The sequence below is a fragment of the Aspergillus caelatus genome (assembly GCF_009193585.1).
Source record: "Aspergillus caelatus strain CBS 763.97 unplaced genomic scaffold BDV27scaffold_7, whole genome shotgun sequence".
NCBI lineage: Eukaryota > Fungi > Ascomycota > Eurotiomycetes > Eurotiales > Aspergillaceae > Aspergillus > Aspergillus caelatus.
This window is the reverse complement of record NW_022475270.1, coordinates 304919-324455: the sequence shown is the minus strand read 5'-3', so window position 1 is coordinate 324455 and position 19537 is coordinate 304919. Positions and strand designations below refer to the sequence as shown.

Here is a 19537-nt window from a genome sequence, read left to right as displayed (position 1 = left end):
TTGAGGTCAATGTGGGGACATGTTCGCTATGAGGGCTTGAAGGTTGTGGAAGTATAGTATGGTTGACGGCGGTCTTGCGTTGGTCTGTCCATAACTAGCATAACTTTGGGCTTTTGAGACCTATTTCCCTTACACTATGGGAGAAGACATGAGAAACTGACGCGGTGGAGACTCTTTGGTTTAAATTGGAAAGTTACTAGGTTTCAACTTGTGCCAGATCGGAGTATCATTCTCGAGTCTCTGAAAGAGACTAATGTTTGCTTTGCTATGTCGGATGTCATAGCATGCCGCTGAATCAAACAGCTAGACCAAATACTACTGTTCAAAATTTAATGCGAACCATGTCGGGGAAGCATGGGGTCATACGGACTGCTCTCATGCTTGTCATGATCGCCCATTTCGTTCATCTCCGTTTCCTCATCTTCACCTACTGCGAAATATTCCCCGTCTCGCTCCCCTCGCCATGTAACCTCGGCCTCCGACGCCTCAAGAGTAGACTTGCGGGATTTGTGCCTATTGCAGCTCCAAACCCAGAAGGTGAGGCCGACGATCTCTCCCACAATAATCGCGGACACCAAGATAACCCAGAACTGACCAGTTGCTACAAAAAGCATGCCACTGAGAAAGTTCGCCCAGCCAACAATCATAATGAGTCTTCCGGCCCAGATGTGCGCGTGCGAGATCCAGGTTCGGTGTCTGACTCGTACAAAGATTACATGGTGTCTCCACCCGAGAAACGCTTGGAGACCAAGCACGCCTGATACCAGCAGTCCGGCTACCTGGTGAGGGGAGTTGAATGACCCTTGGCTCATGATAATACCAACAATCGCTCCTGTACCAGTGCAGAGGGAGGCAATGAGCTGAATGATCCAGTGGTATTTAAATGACTTGCTGGATTGTGAGCGCATGGCTAACACCCCTAGTGGAAAGATAACTAGAAATGCTATCCCCATCAGGAAGCCATGTATAGCCCCCTTGCTAAACAGTGTGAACTCTTTACTCCTGTTGATGGGTGCATCAGAAGTGCCTAGAGTGCGAACCCCAGATTGAATCGATGGGACAGGTGGAGGGTTCTCAGCGGTATCAAGGGACCGCGACATGTCGACATAGAATTCGCCCCATCCACCATTTCCGCGACGGTGCCTGTGTCCGTTGAGATGGGCATCGTCGGAGAGCGATGAGATTTCCTGGTCCTCATTCCATGCCCAGATCCAGGGGAGAGACGTTGCCGTTGCTGAAATCTTACTACTGCCTCTGCCTTTTGCCGGCCACAGATTACAGGAGTAGCAGACGAGACTCACTTCAGCGATATACGCGTATGAAGAGGATGATAGCGTAGTAAGCGTGCCGTCTTCTTCAATAGCCCGCCATTCTGCCCGGAGAACCCGAAAATCTGCACCACCCGCCTGCTCTTTGGTTATCAGTTTTGGCTGGTGATGTGCAGCTGCTGTCCTTATGCTGACAACTGGAGGCTCTCCGGTAAGAGGCTCGCCGTAGACGATGGTCATCAACGAGCCAGCCATCACAGAACCAGTCCCAATCGCAGTCCAACCAAGATCCGATCCTCGCGTGATAGTCATGGACAAGTACATGTCGTAGGCATTCGAAGATTGATTCTCGTGCATGGTGATGGCCATGCAAAAGTCCACGTCGCCATTTTCTTCCTTCCCTTTGTATCCAAATTTGCAATATTGAACCGGCTCGGCGAGGATTATATTGAATAAGTAAACAAGGGTGGTGATCCACACGAGCAGAACTCTATAGATTGAGTTTCGGGCCATGGTGATATTGAACATCAATCATGCTCTATACTGTTCCACCATTTTGCAAAAGAAAAGAACACGTCCAGCTCGAGAGTTTCTGTCCACCAACCGTGACGCAAGGGCGAATCGTGCGGGGTAAGAAAAGAGTACCAGTAAGCAGAAATGCCTGCCTTCTGTTTGCTTGGTTCGGTTCGTCAGCTTGCATCAATAGTTCCCGCGCTAAAGCACGATTGCGATACGAGCTGAACGGACCCTGCGGAGAGATCCACTCACGCCAGCCGGATCGCCTATTGCTTGTTTTCAGCTCCTTGGTTTTCTTTGCTCCTCTTTCCACGGATCTTTTGATCTGGAGGATTGCAGATACCTTTCGAAGTGTTTCTTCGGTGCCCTGCGAGACCGGTAGCATCGCAGCAGACTCGGGATAGACCCTGACCAAAGTGCCAAAGTAAATTGACCGATCTAATAAGATCTCCCACTAGCAGACAGCCATGGGCAAGGGAACTATCCCAGAAGAGTTATTAAAGAAGAACTGTGGTCTTTATTGTTTCCGTATTGGTCCGACTTTGCGCCGCTTTGTGCGTGTTGATCGATCTGGGAGCGTGGAAAAGGTGAAAAGTGCGTGGGCTGAGTGTAAAGAAAGTTGTGTTCTTAGAACGATTTTGCTCCGTCTTGTGTTATGCATGGTCTTCACCTTCTCAAGTACTCAGTTCGAGCTACGAGAGAGAGAGAGAGCTTGATTACAAAGAACTATACTTCCGGTCTGATACTGTCCTTCGAAGTATTCCTGTTGCCTACGATATCCGGCTTGGTGCCTTGTCTCATCAATAGGCTAAGTGAATGACACGTCTGAGCTGCAGATTGTGCAGATCAATGTTCAATGTAATACAGTTGACTTTTTATTCGTCCTCCAAAGGTTTTTCTTTTTCTTCGCTGACTTGGAACCATTCACTATGGTCCTTACAGCACTCTTTTCTGGTCCGTCCGGACCAGGGAGCAACTGTGCGAAGGCTCTACATCGTTGTAATTTCATCTGGCCTCGGGTGTCTATGATTAGGCCACCCGCAGGATCCACGGAATTCCAAATCCAAGCCTTAGAGGTTTGAATCGAGTATTTGACTGCCTTCTACATTGTTGCTAAAAATAATTTTACGTCATCAATTTAGGCATACCATCGCCCTACAAGGTTCAATCGCTGCCAGGCGATAGATCGGAGCTTTCGGCTCTCCTAAATTAAGAATGCTTATTTCTGTCTTGACTTCAGTCTAGAATGAATGATGGGACGCCTAGAGGACGAATCCACAAAGCTTCGCCTCAGACTAACTCTGTCAGTACTAGGGTTGCGACATCACATTGCTACTGTGGCAGCTACACAGTTCAGATGCGGTGGGATCAGCAGCTAAGCTGCCAGAACTAGTTTCGTTGGACACACTTGTGGACGTAGTCCTCCATTATGAATCGTGATGTTTGGGAGGCCTGAGAAAGGATCGTGATGCTGCTCCTCTGACATTCAGCACAGCCTCTCGAGCTCAAGATCCGTATACTCTACACCGAGACAGCAAGCGGGCTGAGCGCAAAAGTGTGCGCGTCTCCATCTAACAGCCTGTCTTGAGTCATTATCTCGAGAATCGCATTATGAAGTCTCTAAGCTATAAAGACAGTCAATCCTCGCACTGAACAGACTAGTACCATCAACACTACAGCTCACCTCACAATCGGTTAATCACTCCTAAATCCACCTATTTTATTATATCATCACTTGACAAATTCAGTCATCCGACGAGATGAAGGCTACCACTATCTGCTCCTTCCTCCTGGCCGCCGGTACTGCTCTGGCTATGCCTGCCAAGCGAGCCGAGAAAGCCATTACTATCAGCGGCCTTTTTGCCTCTCAGATTGATCAGCAGGGGTACATTACCTTCAAACTGAACGACCCTAACTACAACGATGTGACTGGCGCCAATGTGATCTGGTATGCTCACTTCTCCTTTTTCTGACTAACAATCAAAATGACAATTATATCCAGGGATCGTCCCGGAAGCCCCGTTGAAGGCGCTCGTACCAGCGACGCCGCCTACTATGTCCAATTCCCAGGCGGCGTGAACGATATCTCCGTCTTCACCTTGCAGCTCCAACGGGTCAACGGGACTGAGAAAGTCTCGTTCACCCTCAATGACAATGGAAGTGGCCATGCCCCGGGTACCAAGTGGCTGTGCAACACAGAGACAAAAACACAGACGGTTAAGCAGTGCCACTACGATGGCGACATCACTTTATAAGCTTGTTCCTTTGAGTGTATTGTCTTCTGTTTGAGATCGGGACTCAGACAGATACTTGAATTAGGACGGGCGAAGTTCAACTTTATCGAGCCATTCATTTTGTGTGTTTTCTATGATATTGCATGAACGTCAGCATGTTGGTTGGTACTTAGTGTACTAGAGCATTCCTTGATTTCTTCGTATACTGAAGCTAGAGATATGAATTCATCTATTCTTATGAGTTAGTTGCAAACTTTGCAGGATATTTGTAGATTAAACAACTGGGTAAGATGCCCTGGGCAGGTGAGAACCGGGAGTCATTGATAAGGATCTGGTGCGTGTCATGCAGTGTTATGGACGTGCGCCGATCGCCCCTAGACCGGTAAAAGCCACATTAAAGTGGCGGGGCCCCGTCATAAGCAGAGTTAATCGGACACGTAATACATGGACAAAGGCAGGAGATCACCTTCATTGTAATGCTATCTTTCTTTTCTGGCTGACAGGATAACTTCAGCCGAATAATAGGTTTTATCACCTTAGAATATCATGCTCTCGACATTCTGCAGTTAGGCTCTTGTCTTGTTTCAGCAAACGTCCACTTCCTTACTAGTATCCGCTCTTTAGGTCTGTCTTGGCGATAAACTGAAGTGAGTGCGCCGTCATGTCGGACCATGCGCGCCCGACCGGAAGTCAGCCAATTGAATTGACGGATATGCGAGAAGTTCATCGGACTGGGGAGAATGGGACAAGACAAAGAGCAAGCTCGATAGCCACTGATGAAGACGAGGGAGAGGACGCTGCGTTACCCACAGACCCTTTTGTACCATTTGGTGACGTTGAGCCAGCAACAGGGAGCATCCTCACCTTTCGTGCCCTAATCGTCGGCTGTTTGTGTGGAACGCTTGTGAACGCCTCCAACTTGTACCTCGGACTCAAGGCTGGCTGGACGGACTCTGCCAATATTTTTGGGGTAGGATACAACACTGACAGTGTGCTCTCACTGTGGTCTGCATCTTGGTCCAGTCCGTTAACTCCTTCCCTAGTCCATCATTGGCTTTGCAGTGCTGCAACCATTGACGTCGTATTTGTCTTCTCTGGGATACCACAGCCAGCACTTTGGACCTCAGGAAAATAATATCGTCCAAACTGCGGCTACCGCTGCTGGGGGATTGTCCAATGTCTTCGTCTCTGCTATACCCGCATTGTACCAACTGGGATTACTCACTACCCCCAGTAAGGACTTTGCACGTTTAGTAGCTATCACCGCAGCTGGAGGATACTTTGGTCTCCTCTCTGCAGCTCCCTGTACGTGATAAGCTGGCCACCCGTATACCATTCAGAAACAAAGATATTTGGTTGACCTAAAGTTGATGTTGCAGTGCGCAAGTTTTTCATTTTTCAAGTGTCAAGAGAACTCGGGCTTATCTTTCCTTCCTCATCGGCAACAGCTATCACCATTCGCGGTATGCACCTTGCAGCTAGTGTTGCATACGAAGCCCGACAGAAAATGCGAACTTTGGCGTACAGCTTCATCTTCGCTATGCTGCTGCGTGTGGTGTCTCAATATGCCATTGGTATCTTATGGGTATGTTTGCCGTAGTCTGACAATCGCCCCATCATAAGACATTAATTAAGACAAAATACTGACCTCTCCATGCCATGAAGGATTGGCATATCTTCACTTGGATCGCGTCGACTGGCTTCATGGCAGACACAGCCATGGCTATAGAAAGCTGGGGCTGGTTTATTGAATGGACCCCGGCCTTTATCGGGTCTGGAATGCTGGTTGGTATGAATGTTGCTGCCTCCTTCGTTCTTGGCTCGATCCTCGCTTGGTAAGAATAAACTGCAATTACTACTCCAACTCATACTCATTGAAGTTCTATACTTATGTACACTCGTGTAGGGGTATCATAGGGCCCTACCTGGTGTCTCATGGATTAGCGTTCGGAAAGGAGGCAGCCTCGGCTGACGGGCTGGTCTCCTACTTCTCCTTGTCAGCTGAGTTTGCAGATGCTCAGCATCCCAGCCCTCGATACTGGCTCCTGTGGCCAGGAGTTGTGTGTATGATCGCGGCGGCGTTTACGGGTAGGATCTCTGCACCTTCTCCACCATGAAAGTTACAGCCATGGGCTATGCTTACTGCTTCTGTAGAACTATTCTGCCAATGGCGGGTTATCTGGATAGCCTCCCGCGGTTTATGGCAAGCATTCAAGACACGACGGCAGAAGGGGTACGCTTATACCTCCATTGGTGGAGAGAAGATTCCTGCCAATGAGGACAACATCCGATTGTGGATGTGGCTCCCCGGGCTAGTAGTGGTAATAGTTGTTACCTGCTTTATCACGAGCGTGCAATTCGACATGTCTGTTGCAGAGACGTTACTTGCGCTCACCTTGGCGTTTCTTCTTTCACTACTCGCGATTCACGCTTCGGGAGCGACAGGTCTGAAACCTATTTGCTATAAGCATACCCATAAGACTTAGGCTGACAAGTGCCATAGACACCGTTCCACTCTCATCTCTCTCCAAAGTGACACAAGTTGTCCTCGGAGTGACTACGCAAGGGTCCGCGAGCATCGAAAGTGCGCAGCGCTTAAACCTACTCGGCGGGGCTCTCACCAATATTGGGGCAAATCAGGCATGCGGTATGATCTTCACCCTACGCCTAAGAGAATAATGATGAATGAAAAATAGATCCTGACGGCTATCTAGATCTCATGGGCGATTTCCGCGTGGGCTTTCTTCTAGGTACATCACCACGTCTCCAATACGCCGCACAGATGATAGGAACACTAGTCGCTGCCCTTGTGGCCCCTACAATGTTTCTTATCTTCGCTTCTGCGTACCCCTGCATTCTGTCAACTGAAGACACAGCTGGAGATGGTGGGAATCACCAGTGCGAGTTCCCAGCACCCGGCGTCGCTGCCTGGCGTGCCATCGTCCTCGCCGTGACAAGGCCCGAATCTCCAATACCACGAAGTAGCTGGGTGTTTTCCATAGCCATAGCGGTATTGGCCAGCGCGATGGTGCTGGTGAAAAACCTCTGCACCAGTAAATGGAACAGAATACAGCCCTATTACCCCAATATGATGATTATGGCGATGGCGTTCACGTTACCGTCGACGCAATACGGAACGGCAATGCTCATTGGAGCCGTGATTGCCTCCGTATGGAAGAAGAAGCGGCCTGACGGGTTTGAAAAGTATGCCTATGCTGTGGCTGCTGGCGCCATGGCTGGTGAAGGTATCGGAGGAGTTATTAATGCTATCCTATCCGGTGTAGGGCTGGATGGTGGAAACTTCGGCACCACCATTGGTACTCCATGAAAGGCTATTAGGAGGCAGAGAACCACTGATACGCTAGCATCTTCAAGTATCTGCTGCTAGAAAGATATTACACGTTCTTTAAGGCGTTAAATGTCTTGAACATAGCTACTATGCCACAGAAGACACTTCTTGACCTACATTACACGCATACGTCTTTCGTTTGCAATAAAATAAAAATAGATTGTTTCATCAAGCCGCTGAACCATGATAGGATTCCAAGTTAGGATTATATACAGCCAGATATGTCAAATGCCCATCCCAAATCCATCCATGCAATATATACTTTGAGGTCGTAAGTTTGATTCGCTTACCGCCCACCGTGCTGTGAATGATCCCAAGAATTAGCTTATGAGAACTCAAGTCGAAGGTGCTGACTTACGCCACCAGGGCCACCGGGACCGCCTCCATGATGACCTCCAGGACCACCAGGGCCACCGCCATGCTGGCCTCCAGGACCGCCAGGGCCGCCTCCATGCTGACCGCCAGGTCCACCGGGGCCACCTCCATGTTGACCACCAGGGCCACCAGGACCGCCATGGCTACCGCCTTCATGGCCGCCGGGGCCGCCAGGGCCTCCTCCTTGGTGACCACCAGGGCCACCCTGAGGGCCGTTGTGATGTTCGTGGTGACTAAAGAGACCCATTATGTGTGTTTGTGGGCGTGTTTGTGATTTTGGTAGATTAGAGAGGAAGAATGACGAAGATGGTTGAGAGAGATGATTATCTACATTCCAATACGGAGGAGCAAATTGGCACCCTTTTATAGACAACAAGCATAACGCCAAGCAATAAACCTCCCCTCTGGAGTTGTGATGCTGGTAACTGGTCCCATCGTGATGGAGCAATTGTGGCGATATTGCTAAGTAAGCGGAGCATGGAGCTCAGCCTTACCCCACAGCCTTAGTCCACCTATGACGCGGCCATGTGCTCGACCGATACACCGAGCCCTAAGAACTCGCACGCTAGTCTTGTTCACGGTTAATGCAATTCAATAGATCAGATAAGTACGTACGTGGCGGTGATTGTGGGGATATCCACTGCAGAGTGTTGAGTTCATAATTCTCCTAATCAGATGACCTATTCGTTAGGACTACTGCAGTCCCGATGGGGATCTGGATTCTTCTAAGAATGGGAGGGAGTAGCCCAGCACCTCTACGTTTTGATTCGATGTTCGGTGGAATATCAACAATATGAATTATGGTATTGTGGTAGCTTGATAATATCTCATTGTAGGGGGTGTTCGTAGGGAATGGTCCGCGATGGACCAAGATGCCAGACCGTATAAGGTATGTCGGTGTGAGTACGTACTAAGGGCAAGCTAACTACTGAAGGATGAGCCTCCAGACCTACCAACTATGCGGGCTAATAGCGTCCATGGATCTGACTGTGGCGTATGCCCACTCCACGGCGATAATCGATCTACGGCATTTAGGCTAAGATCGCCTAGTTCCTTCCTCCTCAGGACCTCTACCCCCGAGGCATATTCAATGGTTTACTCCTAATGAAGAAATCAAATTCCCTTCATATTTTTGAATCACCAAAGTGTTATTTTGTTCTTTTCGTGTCACTTCAGAAGAAAGCTTGTCCCTTTGAAGACGTATAGGCCAAAATAATGCTCCAGATCAATAGAGGCTAATAAGACGATATGAGAGTTTAATTCAATGTCGCCATATTAGCTAGTTATGTGCCAGCGCATCTGGTAAAGCTAAATCTGTAGAGCAGGCCAGTGAAGTCTAAAAAATACAAATGCTGCTATTGCCAGTAATTGTTCAATTAAGGGCAAGCAGGTAACCATTCAAAAGGCGCGGACGAGACCTGCACTCATCTTAAATAAATTGGGATAGAATTACTGTTAGCCAACCAAGGGTAATGAGAGGGTAATTCAAACGAACCTCACCCGATAATAAATCAAGCTGACTATTAGATAGAAGGAACCCCGGCTCCAATAGTAGTGAACCGAGGAGGGATCGTAGGTTAGATATTTCTTTTATTTAAACATTGACTTCTAAGCGGGAAGCTGGTCATATCGAAAGGAGCCAAGCGGCTGTTACATTATTGTAGGACCTATTATTTTACATGACGAAACAAATTACTAGATTAAATCGATTAGTCAATGCTGTCATGTATTTTATGATTCTAGTGCCAACCATGCTCAATTTTAACGCCTAAGAATAGAAGCTGGAAACTTTTTGAAACACGGTTGTTGCTCATGTCTTTGTTCCTCGACCAAGGAGAAAGAGAATAGACATCCAATGAGGATGAATGAACAGCCCTACAACAGCCAAGACAATTAAATTGCCCGACCCGAGATTGCCAGGACACAACATTCCTCTCTGGTATTTTGAAGTTGTTACAATCTCATCACTGTTTCTTCTTACCTGTGGCAATGGGGTGCTCTTTTAAAGATTCTCTCAGGTGTTTATTGCATTACCTAGAGTCAAGACTAGACCCATTGACCTATTCCACCACTCTAGTGACAATGTATTGCGACTCCGGGCGAGGTGGTAGTTTAAGTATCACAAACCTATTTCATCCTTGACAAGGCAATTCCACCGAAACAATACCTTCCAATAGAGATCTGTTCTGACGCCCGGTGGCCCTACTTCAATATTGCGCGTGCCAATGACAATAGACTCTTTGATCCTTCATTTCCTACATTACCATGGATGGATTAAGCGCCCAGAGAACTGTTCATATTAAATTACCTTTATAACGATGCATACCCCAGGGTCTCACCCTGATCAATTATGAGTTCTCATGGTCGTTATACTCAAAAACAGAACTATGATGGCGAGCGATCTCACGTTCAGAATGCTTCAAGTCCCTCTTTTTACGTTTCTTCTTTCCTTGTGCCTGGTATTCCCCACGGTGCAGGGTTGGAGAAACATAACCGACATTGAAAATGCATATAAAGGCATCTACTGGTGGACCGCCCTCGTGGAATGTTCAGATGAACACTTTGATATACTGGTTGAGTCTACTCGAATGATGTTAGAATTGACCAAGAGGACTATCAAACCCATGGACACGCTGGGATGACAGCGTTTCTTCGCTGCAGATCCGCCGGGAGTAGAGGGGTGGGCTGTAAGTTTGGACTGTAGACAGAATTCTTATATTCATCAACAGTCTCTTATTTGCTAACTCAATTCCTCCGATCAATAGCACGAGAAGCACCGGCCTCACTACCTCCAAGTTCATAGTAAGCCGATGCCGCCAGTAAGATGAGATAGACATGCACTAATGCAGGCTCCTGATTTAGACGTCATGACTCAAGTCAATATGTTCCCTCGCCTCGGGAAGGTCGGCGAAGATAATAAGTCAGGGGAGCATCAGGTTAGATATCGCTGCGCCTCTAAGCGTCGGTCTCCTTGTACTAACTCGGGAGTGTATGTATACGATCTCCTGACCATGACATCCTGTACTTACTAACTCTGAATAGGTACACGTTTGCTAGAAGGTCTAACCGTGGTAAGCCCTCATGGCTCCAGACATTTAATCTGCTAGCCCGGAAGCATAACTGGAAATACCAATATAGGATTGGAGATGTTCTTCTTTGATGGATTCTTTGGCCATAAGTACCTGAATGATATAACAAATGGCGAGAAGATGCCTGTCAAAAGCTTACCTGGCCTGGTTAGCTACGAGCACTTGTTGGCCCATGAATGGACTCACGTTGATCTTCTTGGGTCTTCATTCCATGGTGAGTTTCTACCCTGTCCCAACTTGAACCACTGAGTCCTAACCCAAATTTATCAGTTATGGACCTAGAGGCGCAGAATCCTAACCTTGGAATCAAGTCAAGAGTATGTACTATATCCCCATACCACGGGTTATCGGGCTAACAACTTGTGTAGAAGGTCGAAGGTGCTGAGTGGTCAAACATCCTCGCATGGTACGGGCAGAGTCTTCCGAACGTAGGCGTCAAGTATAATGGTGCGTTAATCCACGAATGTAACTATCCTGAGGGTTCCACACTAACCTTCACTAATCAGCGGATAACTACGCCTGGTTCTGGACTAACAACTGGTTCAACGAAAAGTGGGGATGGAAGGATAACGGATTAGATCCCAGATGGAGCCCCGAGAACACGACCAAGCCTGGTGGCCCTCACGACATGGCCGGTCCTGGGCTTGGATTTCTGATGCCGAAGGAGAACCAAACCAATGAACAGAAAAATTGTCACGCCGGCAATGATCCGCGTGAGGTATTCTGTGACTATCTTGGAGAGCCCTATAGCGAGTGGCTCAAGGATCACGAGAAACCCTTCACTTCAGAGGGAGGCTGTGAGCTGACGTGAGTTTCCCTTTTACTGGGTTAACATGCATGCATCGGGATGATAATGATTGTTTCTACAGGAAGCAATGCTGGAACTCCTTTAGTGAATTTGCGATCGATCCATCTTGCGTCTGTAAATGTGACGGTGAAAGAACTCCGCTGTCTGATCCCGAGTGTGCTGGGTTTAGAGGAGGTCCTCCTGGAAGTCATTCATATGCTTAGTTGACGTTGAGGGTGATTCGCTGTCTTGTTTCTTCTTCCTCGCAGTTTTACCTTTTTTTCTTGTCTATTTTCTATTGTTCCAAGTTTATGAATTTTTATGACTGAAGCCAGGCTTCACGGATATATGTACAAGTAGTTCAGAGTAGGTTACATGTGAAAAATATACACGACGCTCCTACAATATATTCCGCTTAATGCGAAAGATATTAGAAAATGAAAATCTATCAAAACCTACTATAAACAAGCATCCAGTAATCTACTCTTATAATTGATATTCTATACCTCCATGAAAACATGATGTTGCAACACGATTTACTAATCACCAGCCTCGGGCCGTCGGAACCGATTACGAAAACTATACTAATCAATTTAATCTCATCCAACATCCACCCCCCAAATAGGTATATATATCAACCACCATCCCCGCACCCCACAAATCCCCAAAAAACCAAGAATATCACAATCCCACCATGTCCCACAATCCAAAGAACAACCCCGTGCTGGCCGTCGTAGGCGTCGGCCCAGGCATCGGCGAAGCAGTCTCCCGCCACTTCGCCTCAAAAGGCTTCAGCGTAGCCCTGATCGCTCGAACAGAAGACAAACTCCAAAAAATCCAAGACTCAATCAACGAGTCATACCCCAACTCAGCGAGATACTACGTCACTGACGTGCGAGATGAATCAAGTGTGATCAAGACCTTCGCTTCCATCAAGGACGACCTCGGCCCGGTTCATGTTCTCATCTACAATGCCGGGTCGAGACGCATTCGTCCGCGGACTATCCTCGAGACGTCGTCGGAGGAATTTGAAAATTTCACTCGTATTAATATGTTCGGTGCCTTTTTTGCTGCCAAATGTGTCCTCCCTGATATGTTGGCCGCCGGGGCGGGGACTGTTATCTTCACCGGTGCCACGGGATCCATTCGTGGGAGTCCTGGGTTGAGTAGTTTCTCGCCGGGGAAGTTCGGGCTTCGGGCGCTGTCACAGATTATTACCAGGGAGTTTCAGAGTAAAGGTATTCATGCTGCGCATCTTATTGTTGATGGCCCCGTGCAGAGTGATATTATTGGGGGGTGGTTGCGGAAGAAATGGGAGAGGGAGGGTGAAGTCGAGAAGTTGCAGGAGATGCATCGCTATGTTATGCAGCCCTCCGATTTGGCGGAGATTTATTGGTTTTTGTATACACAACCGAGGAGTACGTGGACTCAGGAGTTGGATGTCAGGGCTGAGAAGGAGGGCATGTTTTCGAAGTTGTAGTTTTGTATGTCTGATTATTAATTTTTATATGTATGTATCCTGGGTATGTGTATGGGAGGCGTGTTGAAGTTAAGCGGGGAGAGCAGGGAGTGTACGTCATACTCACGATTGAGCGAAATGTTAATCGTATAATCATGTCCATGAAAGAAACAGTAATATTTGCAACTGCCAGAATGGTACCAGCTCCGCCCCCTGTTGATATTCCCAGGTCTTACGAGACTCTCCCTCTCACCGATGTCAAGGTCTCGCATCATCCGGAGGGTGTTCCGGTAGCAACTCCCGTAGTAGTGGTGACGCTGAACCGACCAGACAAGAACAATGCGTTTTCCACACATCTTATGGACGCCTTTGGGAAGCTCTACCCCTTGTTTGACGTGGACGAACGCGTCAAGGTCGTCGTGTTGACCGCAACAGGGAAGATCTTCTGCGCTGGCGCCGACCTGAAGGAGCCATTCAAACCGGCCAAGGAGCGACCGCTTGACTTTCGCGACCCGTAAGTATCAATATAAAAGGCTTCAGACAGACATACTGAGCACCCAGTGGCGGTTGCATGGCCCTCGCCATCTACAGATGCCGCAAGCCCACCATCGCCGCCCTCCAAGGCTCCGCCGTCGGCATGGGCATCGCCATAACCCTTCCCTGCGCAATTCGAATAGCATGCGAACAAGCCAAGTACGGGTTCGTCTTTGCCCGTCGTGGATTAACCCTAGAGTCTAGTTCATCGTTCTTCCTCCCCCGTCTGATCGGATACTCGCACGCAATGTACTTGTTAACCACCGGCCATGTCTTACCGCCCACGTCGCCACATTTTGGGTCGCTATTTGCGAAGTCTCGACCGGATCCTGTGCAGGTGCTCTCCCGTGCCTTGGAATTGGCGACTGAGATTGCGGAGAACGTTAGTTTGCTTGCGTGGCATTTGAATCATGCTTTGATGTGGCGTAATCCGGGGACGGCGGAGGGTGCACATATTGTTGATTCGACGGTGATCTATCATATGTTTGATGGGAGGTATGCATTTGCCTTTTGGTCAATGGGGTAACTATGGCTACGTGAGGGCTGTCATTGTTGTATGCTGACATATTCCAGGGATATGCAAGAAGGGACCAAGTCTTTCCTAGAAAAGCGAAAGCCACATTTCACTGCGACGCTGGAAGATGCGCCACCGAATTACCCGTGGTGGATTGGAATTGATACTGGTAGGAGAGTCCGGACCACAAAACTGTGATATTACTATAACGGCGGCGATCTCCAGGTTGTCATTGGCGGATTATCTAGTTTATCTCAATTTGATATGAATGACCAGAGTAACTCAGAAGTGAACGACAGCAAATCAAGTAGCAGGAGGAAAGCATGCCATGAATGATTGACATGAAGAAGCGGGATACGTGATAGGATCCTTTCTGTACAAAGAAATTTTATCCTTTCGAACGGCAGCTTAATGTAAAATCTGCTGGTGGTCGCCCTACCTGACTCGACGTCTCCACACAACGACTTGCACATCTAAATAAAAACAACGGGAAGTTGGACTTGGTTATCTTTAATTTTAATTAACTATCCACGGAAGAACCGACACCTAATGGGGAGCCGTTGTTATTAATTTAGCTCAGCGAGCCACGAGGTATATCAATAGTTTGTTTCACATATAGCAAGTGAAAGGAGAAGCTTCCGACAGCGACACCTTCTGGTTGGCTAAGAGAACTTCCAGAGGAGCAGACGATTTCTATTTCGGGCATAGTCGTGTGGAAAATTGAGCAGCCATGGGCTACTACTAACTAGGGGTCTGTAGACAATGGGCATTTACATTATTAGGACATTTCCGGTTAATCCAGGATTTCAAGTCAACGGACACTATCTCATAGGACATGTTCCAAGGTGAAATTCAGATTTTACTAACAAAGCAGACGCTGATCGCAGTATTAAAATTGCGGAATTGAAGGATGGCCCTGTTATGAATAGTCTTACTATGTTACTTAATGAATATACATTTTAGGAGTTATAGTAGGTAGGGCAAGGATGGCATCCGTGTAGAGTGGAGAATAGTATAGTCTGGTCTCCCAGTACTACCAGTAGACGATATGACGTTTCTACCAATCATACTCTCGTGCCTGTGCAAGCCAATCGCTTGACATGGTCAAGTCAAGCTCGGTAGTACGACGGGTTGTCATTCTCTCTCTGTCGGTATGGAAATAAAATAAGCGGATGGAAGAATGTTCAAACTTTCGTGGTTAATCAGCCACGAAAGTCTATGACTCGGAGAAAGGACGGAAGGATCCATGGGACCGGACGGGAAGTTCCAGATGGTCCTGATCCTGATATCAACATTGCCGGACTATAGATAGAAAGGTAATAAAAGAGTAGGGAGTTTCATAGCTAGCCTGTACGTGGATTGACTTAATTAAAAATAGCAGATCATTCGGGAGGAAGGAGGAAAATATTAATTCATGCATTCGGGTTGTACGGAAACAAAGAGCATTTCTTTAGTCAGAGGTCGAAGTTTAGTTAAAGTGTTTGTTCTTTTTTTAAAAAAAAAAGAAAGAAATTGAAGTTGCCAAAGTGGACGGTCTCGTCGGCCGTACTGTGTTTGTTTGGTGTTTGTTTACAATTCCATCCAGTCAGATGACACTCCTGCCTCGCACCAGAAAATCATCATCTCCCCTTTCTTTCTCTCTCTGGCTTTCGCTGTGTCCCCAATTGACATTGACTATTGACCATCCAGGTGATTATCTATCGGTCGACAACTCATTCTCCTTCTCGGACTAGTCCACACGGAGCAACTACGCCGTTGCCACACTTACTCCACCGCGTGTCTAGGCTCGACCTAGCCCACATAACCGATGCGAGGAATTCAGGCACTAAATTGGGGCCCGTCCGCTGCAAAATTTCGTCCGCCTATGAGGTTGCACATGGCCCTCAGATCGGCTGGCCCTTCCGCAGCTGTCAGTGGCTGATCCGAGGGTCGCTCGGGAAGAGTGTGCCTCGAAAATGCGAGCAAGGTTGGACTGTCGCCAGGCACCGCGCTTGGAATGAACAACAACCCATATCAATTGCCAACCAACACAACGCACCCCAGACACAGAACGAAGAAACTAATGACAAATTCAATGCGATGGGTTCCTCTGGGAACACGACTCAGTGGAAACCGCCGCGCCTTTTGAGCCCCAAAGATAGGCGCCTCCTGTGTTTCATACCTTCCCCGCTCAGGAGATGTTCACGTTTCAGAAACCCCGACCGCCTTACCCTACAGGTCCTTGGCGATGTAACTTTTCTCGCCGGCCCACTAGCATGCTTGGGCGAAGAATGGAGGCGCGCACCCTGTCGGGATTCATCACAAGCTAGACATTTTTGTCTGCAGCCTGATATGAACACTGATTCGCTCTGACCCCTGTGGCGCAACTTGGCATGAACAGCCATCTGGCGAGTCGTGGGCCCCACGGCGTCTGCTGTATGAATCTGGCCACAATCATAGGCGGCTGCCAATTCTCCACGATGACCATTATGGTAAAAGTTGTCCAGGGGCCTGGACAGAATACGGCCTGCCGGCCCTGATGGAGGGTCCGCTGGGGATTCTCCGTTTGTTTATTATATCGAATGTCCCCTGCACGCCTGAACTTTTGGATTTTGTGTTCTCTCCTGTGTTTTGTTCTTCCCTTTCCTTTTTTAGTTTTTAAATCTAAACCATTTACATTCCTTTCTGCTGCGGACTGACGTCTGCATTCTTTCGACAGTCTTTTCTTCGTTTACCAACTTTGCCAGCCTTGACGGTTGGATTTCCATTCCTTTTAGTAATAATCTCTAGAGTCCTTCCAGGAGTTGGCTCGCTCTGAGATCCCTGGTCTTCACTTTTTGCTATCTTCGAACTTGTCTACCTTTGCCTGGTTGCTTTACTGGTCGACAATAATCAGGATGCCATCCTCATCCTTCGTGTGGACCGTAGGGTCCATCGCTCTTTCCTCCTTGATCACTCCTACGACCGCAGACGGCTCTGGTAGCCGTTACCAGCTGATTGAAGCCTGGCAGGGGGAAAAGTTCCTGGACCATTTCAACGTCTTCAGCGGTGCCGACCCAACAAATGGGTTTGTCACCTATACCAACCAGAGCTACGCAGAGAGCTCGGGTCTCATCAAAGTGACCGAAAGCGGTAGTTTCTACATGGGCGTGGACTACCAGACCGAACTCAGCCCCAACGGTCCGGGTCGAGACTCGGTCCGTATTGAAAGCAAAGACTACTATGATGAAGGTTTGTACATTATCGACCTCCAGCACATGCCGGGTAGCGCCTGTGGGACGTGGCCTGCTTTCTGGTCGGTGGGTCCCAACTGGCCCTATGATGGTGAAATCGATATCATTGAGGGTGTCAACAAGCATGAAGCCAACAAAATTGTCCTGCATACGAGCGGTTCATGCGCCTTGTCCAGCGAGAACGATATGAGTGGCAGCATGACCTCTAGCGAGTGCGGCGAAGCATCTGGGACTATCGGCTGTGTGGTCGAGGGCCAGACTGGTACCTCGGGCGACCCGTTTAACGAGAAGAATGGTGGTGTCTATGCTATGGAATGGACCTCGAGCTTTGTTAAGATCTGGTATTTCGCTCGTAGTGAAATTCCCCAATCCATTACCGAGGGTAACCCAGACACGACGGCCTTTGGCACCCCGATGGCTCACCTGCAGGGAACCTGCGACTTCCACGAGCGCTTCAAGTCGCAGAAGTTCATCCTTGACACCACCTTCTGTGGCGACTGGGCTGGTGGCGTGTTCGGTGATTCTGGCTGCCCAGTCAGCGACCCCAGCAACCCCATCCAGAGCTGTGTAAACTATGTGGCTCAGAACCCAGCCGCTTTCAAGGAAGCCTACTGGGAAATCAACTACATCAAGCTGTTCCAGACGGGTGCTGGTCATTCGACCGCCTCTGTTGTCCCGCAAGCTCAGACCGCCACTGCTGTTGCGTCGAGGACAGGAGATAACGTTCCATCTATTACCTCCACGCCTCTTCCCGAGACTACCGCTCCCGCCCCAGAGACGGCATCAGTTGAGGCACCTGCCACTTCGAGCGCAGTTCCTGAGCCTGCCAATCCTCAGACCAGCGTTGCCGGTGCCGAAACCACCGCCGCCCCAGCTCCTTCGACTCAGACCACTGCTGCCCCAGCAAGACCTTCTTCAGATGACAGCGAGGAGGGCGCTGATGCTGTCTCGGAAACTACCATCTATGTGACGGAGACTACGACCTTTTGCGGAGCCAGTACTCAGAAGGGCTCCATCCAGACTCTCGGCGGTGGAGAGACCGACGTCTCTCCGGCAAGCTCCACGGTCGAGCCCACGGCTACCCCCGCTGCTCCCACATCGACCGCCCAGGAACCTGTTGCTTCGCAGCCCGGAACTGTCAACGGTGGTACACCTGTTCCCACCGATGTTTCCCCGGAAACTCCTGCCGAGCAGACGGCTGGTGAGTCCAGCGCACCGACTCCAAGTGCCCAACAGCCAGAACAGTCTCAGTCCGCCGCAACCAGCATCGAGGCTAGCAACGTTCCCCCGGCTGCCTCAACCTCGGCCCCTGCTGAGCAGGGTACTCCAGAGGGAGCTAGCCCCGTTGGCGCCACCGAGTCGCGACAGGTTCCCGACGAGCCGTCACCCACGAGCGTTGCCCCCATCCACAGCCCCTCCCACTCGTCGTGGGTCATCCCATCCTCGAGCCGTGTTGCCTCGTCTTCTAGCTTTGCTTCCACCACAACCTCCGCGAGCCGCACCACCTCTGCAACCCATGAGGCTACCGCTCCAACGGAGACCGATTCAGGCGCGTCGACCGGGACTAATCCTGAAAGTCCTGTCTTCACTGCTGGTGCGAGCAAATCTGTAGGTATCTCGAGCATGGCCGGTATTGTTTGTGGTGTTGTCGTGGCCATGTTGGCCTAATACAATGTATTTCTAAAGTCGGTGGATTTTTCAACTTGTTTTTTGGCCTCCCTTTTTCTTTCCAGCGGATTGTCCTGTAGGAGGAGCTTTCTACAAATACCCACATTTCTTTTTTGTTTCCATTAAATTCGATTGACGCTTGACCGATGTCTTGCTCTGTCCGCTCGTTTAGACTGCATCTTGTTCCCCGTAGATTGTTATCGTTTCTGTTTAGATATCTCAACTTGTTGCGTCATTCTGGCCACTTTGTATTAGATAGACAACAGGAGCAAAAATATCACTCAACAGGATACACAAGAACATTAATCAGATTGCATTCATTCACTGGCAGTCCGTGTACTGCTTGAGCCACACCGGTGGCACTCGGATGCAATATTATTGGCCCTTGACTCTATGCGAGCAATTCACGGGTCTCCCCAGTCAGGATATGACGGTGTTGACGGTCGACCGACATATCCCCCACTTAATACAGGCCATAATCAAACAAATAATATCGTTACGCTGGATTAATTCTATGTGCAACAGTTACTGA

General features: G+C 48.8%; 8 protein-coding genes across 8 annotated transcripts; 6 read left to right on the top strand and 2 right to left on the bottom strand.

Moving 5' to 3' along the window:
* Positions 1-212: 212 nt before the first annotated feature.
* BDV27DRAFT_120199 (cytochrome and DOMON domain-containing protein) lies at positions 213-1879 on the bottom strand. The gene has a single exon (XM_032065044.1). The coding sequence runs from the start codon at positions 1794-1796 to the stop codon at positions 330-332; it is 1467 nt and encodes a 488-aa protein (XP_031933084.1). The 5' UTR covers positions 1797-1879; the 3' UTR covers positions 213-329.
* A 1595-nt stretch (positions 1880-3474) lies between these two features.
* Positions 3475-4226, top strand: BDV27DRAFT_104855 (uncharacterized protein). Its single transcript, XM_032064360.1, has 2 exons — positions 3475-3732; positions 3787-4226. The coding sequence occupies exons 1-2, from the start codon at positions 3545-3547 to the stop codon at positions 4037-4039; spliced, it is 441 nt and encodes a 146-aa protein (XP_031933083.1). The 5' UTR covers positions 3475-3544; the 3' UTR covers positions 4040-4226.
* A 324-nt stretch (positions 4227-4550) lies between these two features.
* BDV27DRAFT_120197 (OPT oligopeptide transporter protein-domain-containing protein) lies at positions 4551-7503 on the top strand. Its single transcript, XM_032065043.1, has 8 exons — positions 4551-4988; positions 5062-5323; positions 5398-5603; positions 5684-5853; positions 5925-6106; positions 6173-6463; positions 6522-6665; positions 6733-7503. The coding sequence occupies exons 1-8, from the start codon at positions 4680-4682 to the stop codon at positions 7344-7346; spliced, it is 2178 nt and encodes a 725-aa protein (XP_031933082.1). The 5' UTR covers positions 4551-4679; the 3' UTR covers positions 7347-7503.
* A 104-nt stretch (positions 7504-7607) lies between these two features.
* On the bottom strand, positions 7608-8131 carry BDV27DRAFT_120196 (uncharacterized protein). Its single transcript, XM_032065042.1, has 2 exons — positions 7726-8131; positions 7608-7668 (listed from the first exon to the last, which is right to left on the bottom strand). The coding sequence occupies exons 1-2, from the start codon at positions 7987-7989 to the stop codon at positions 7654-7656; spliced, it is 279 nt and encodes a 92-aa protein (XP_031933081.1). The 5' UTR covers positions 7990-8131; the 3' UTR covers positions 7608-7653.
* A 2001-nt stretch (positions 8132-10132) lies between these two features.
* On the top strand, positions 10133-11842 carry BDV27DRAFT_140894 (uncharacterized protein; the record flags this gene model as incomplete). The annotated part of the gene is made up of 5 exons (XM_032069744.1): positions 10133-10335; positions 10646-10703; positions 11200-11278; positions 11338-11638; positions 11701-11842. The coding sequence occupies 5 exons, from the start codon at positions 10133-10135 to the stop codon at positions 11840-11842; spliced, it is 783 nt and encodes a 260-aa protein (XP_031933080.1).
* Positions 11843-12245: 403 nt separating this feature from the next.
* On the top strand, positions 12246-13193 carry BDV27DRAFT_120195 (SDR family oxidoreductase). Its single transcript, XM_032065041.1, has one exon. It carries the CDS (start codon positions 12313-12315, stop codon positions 13096-13098), a length of 786 nt encoding a protein of 261 aa, XP_031933079.1. The 5' UTR covers positions 12246-12312; the 3' UTR covers positions 13099-13193.
* A 78-nt stretch (positions 13194-13271) lies between these two features.
* On the top strand, positions 13272-14323 carry BDV27DRAFT_152652 (ClpP/crotonase; the record flags this gene model as incomplete). The annotated part of the gene is made up of 3 exons (XM_032071608.1): positions 13272-13591; positions 13639-14106; positions 14185-14323. 3 exons carry the CDS (start codon positions 13272-13274, stop codon positions 14321-14323), a joined length of 927 nt encoding a protein of 308 aa, XP_031933078.1.
* A 2404-nt stretch (positions 14324-16727) lies between these two features.
* Positions 16728-19115, top strand: eng2 (putative GPI anchored endo-1,3(4)-beta-glucanase). The gene has a single exon (XM_032064359.1). It carries the CDS (start codon positions 17002-17004, stop codon positions 19003-19005), a length of 2004 nt encoding a protein of 667 aa, XP_031933077.1. The 5' UTR covers positions 16728-17001; the 3' UTR covers positions 19006-19115.
* The last annotated feature ends 422 nt before the right edge of the window (positions 19116-19537 follow it).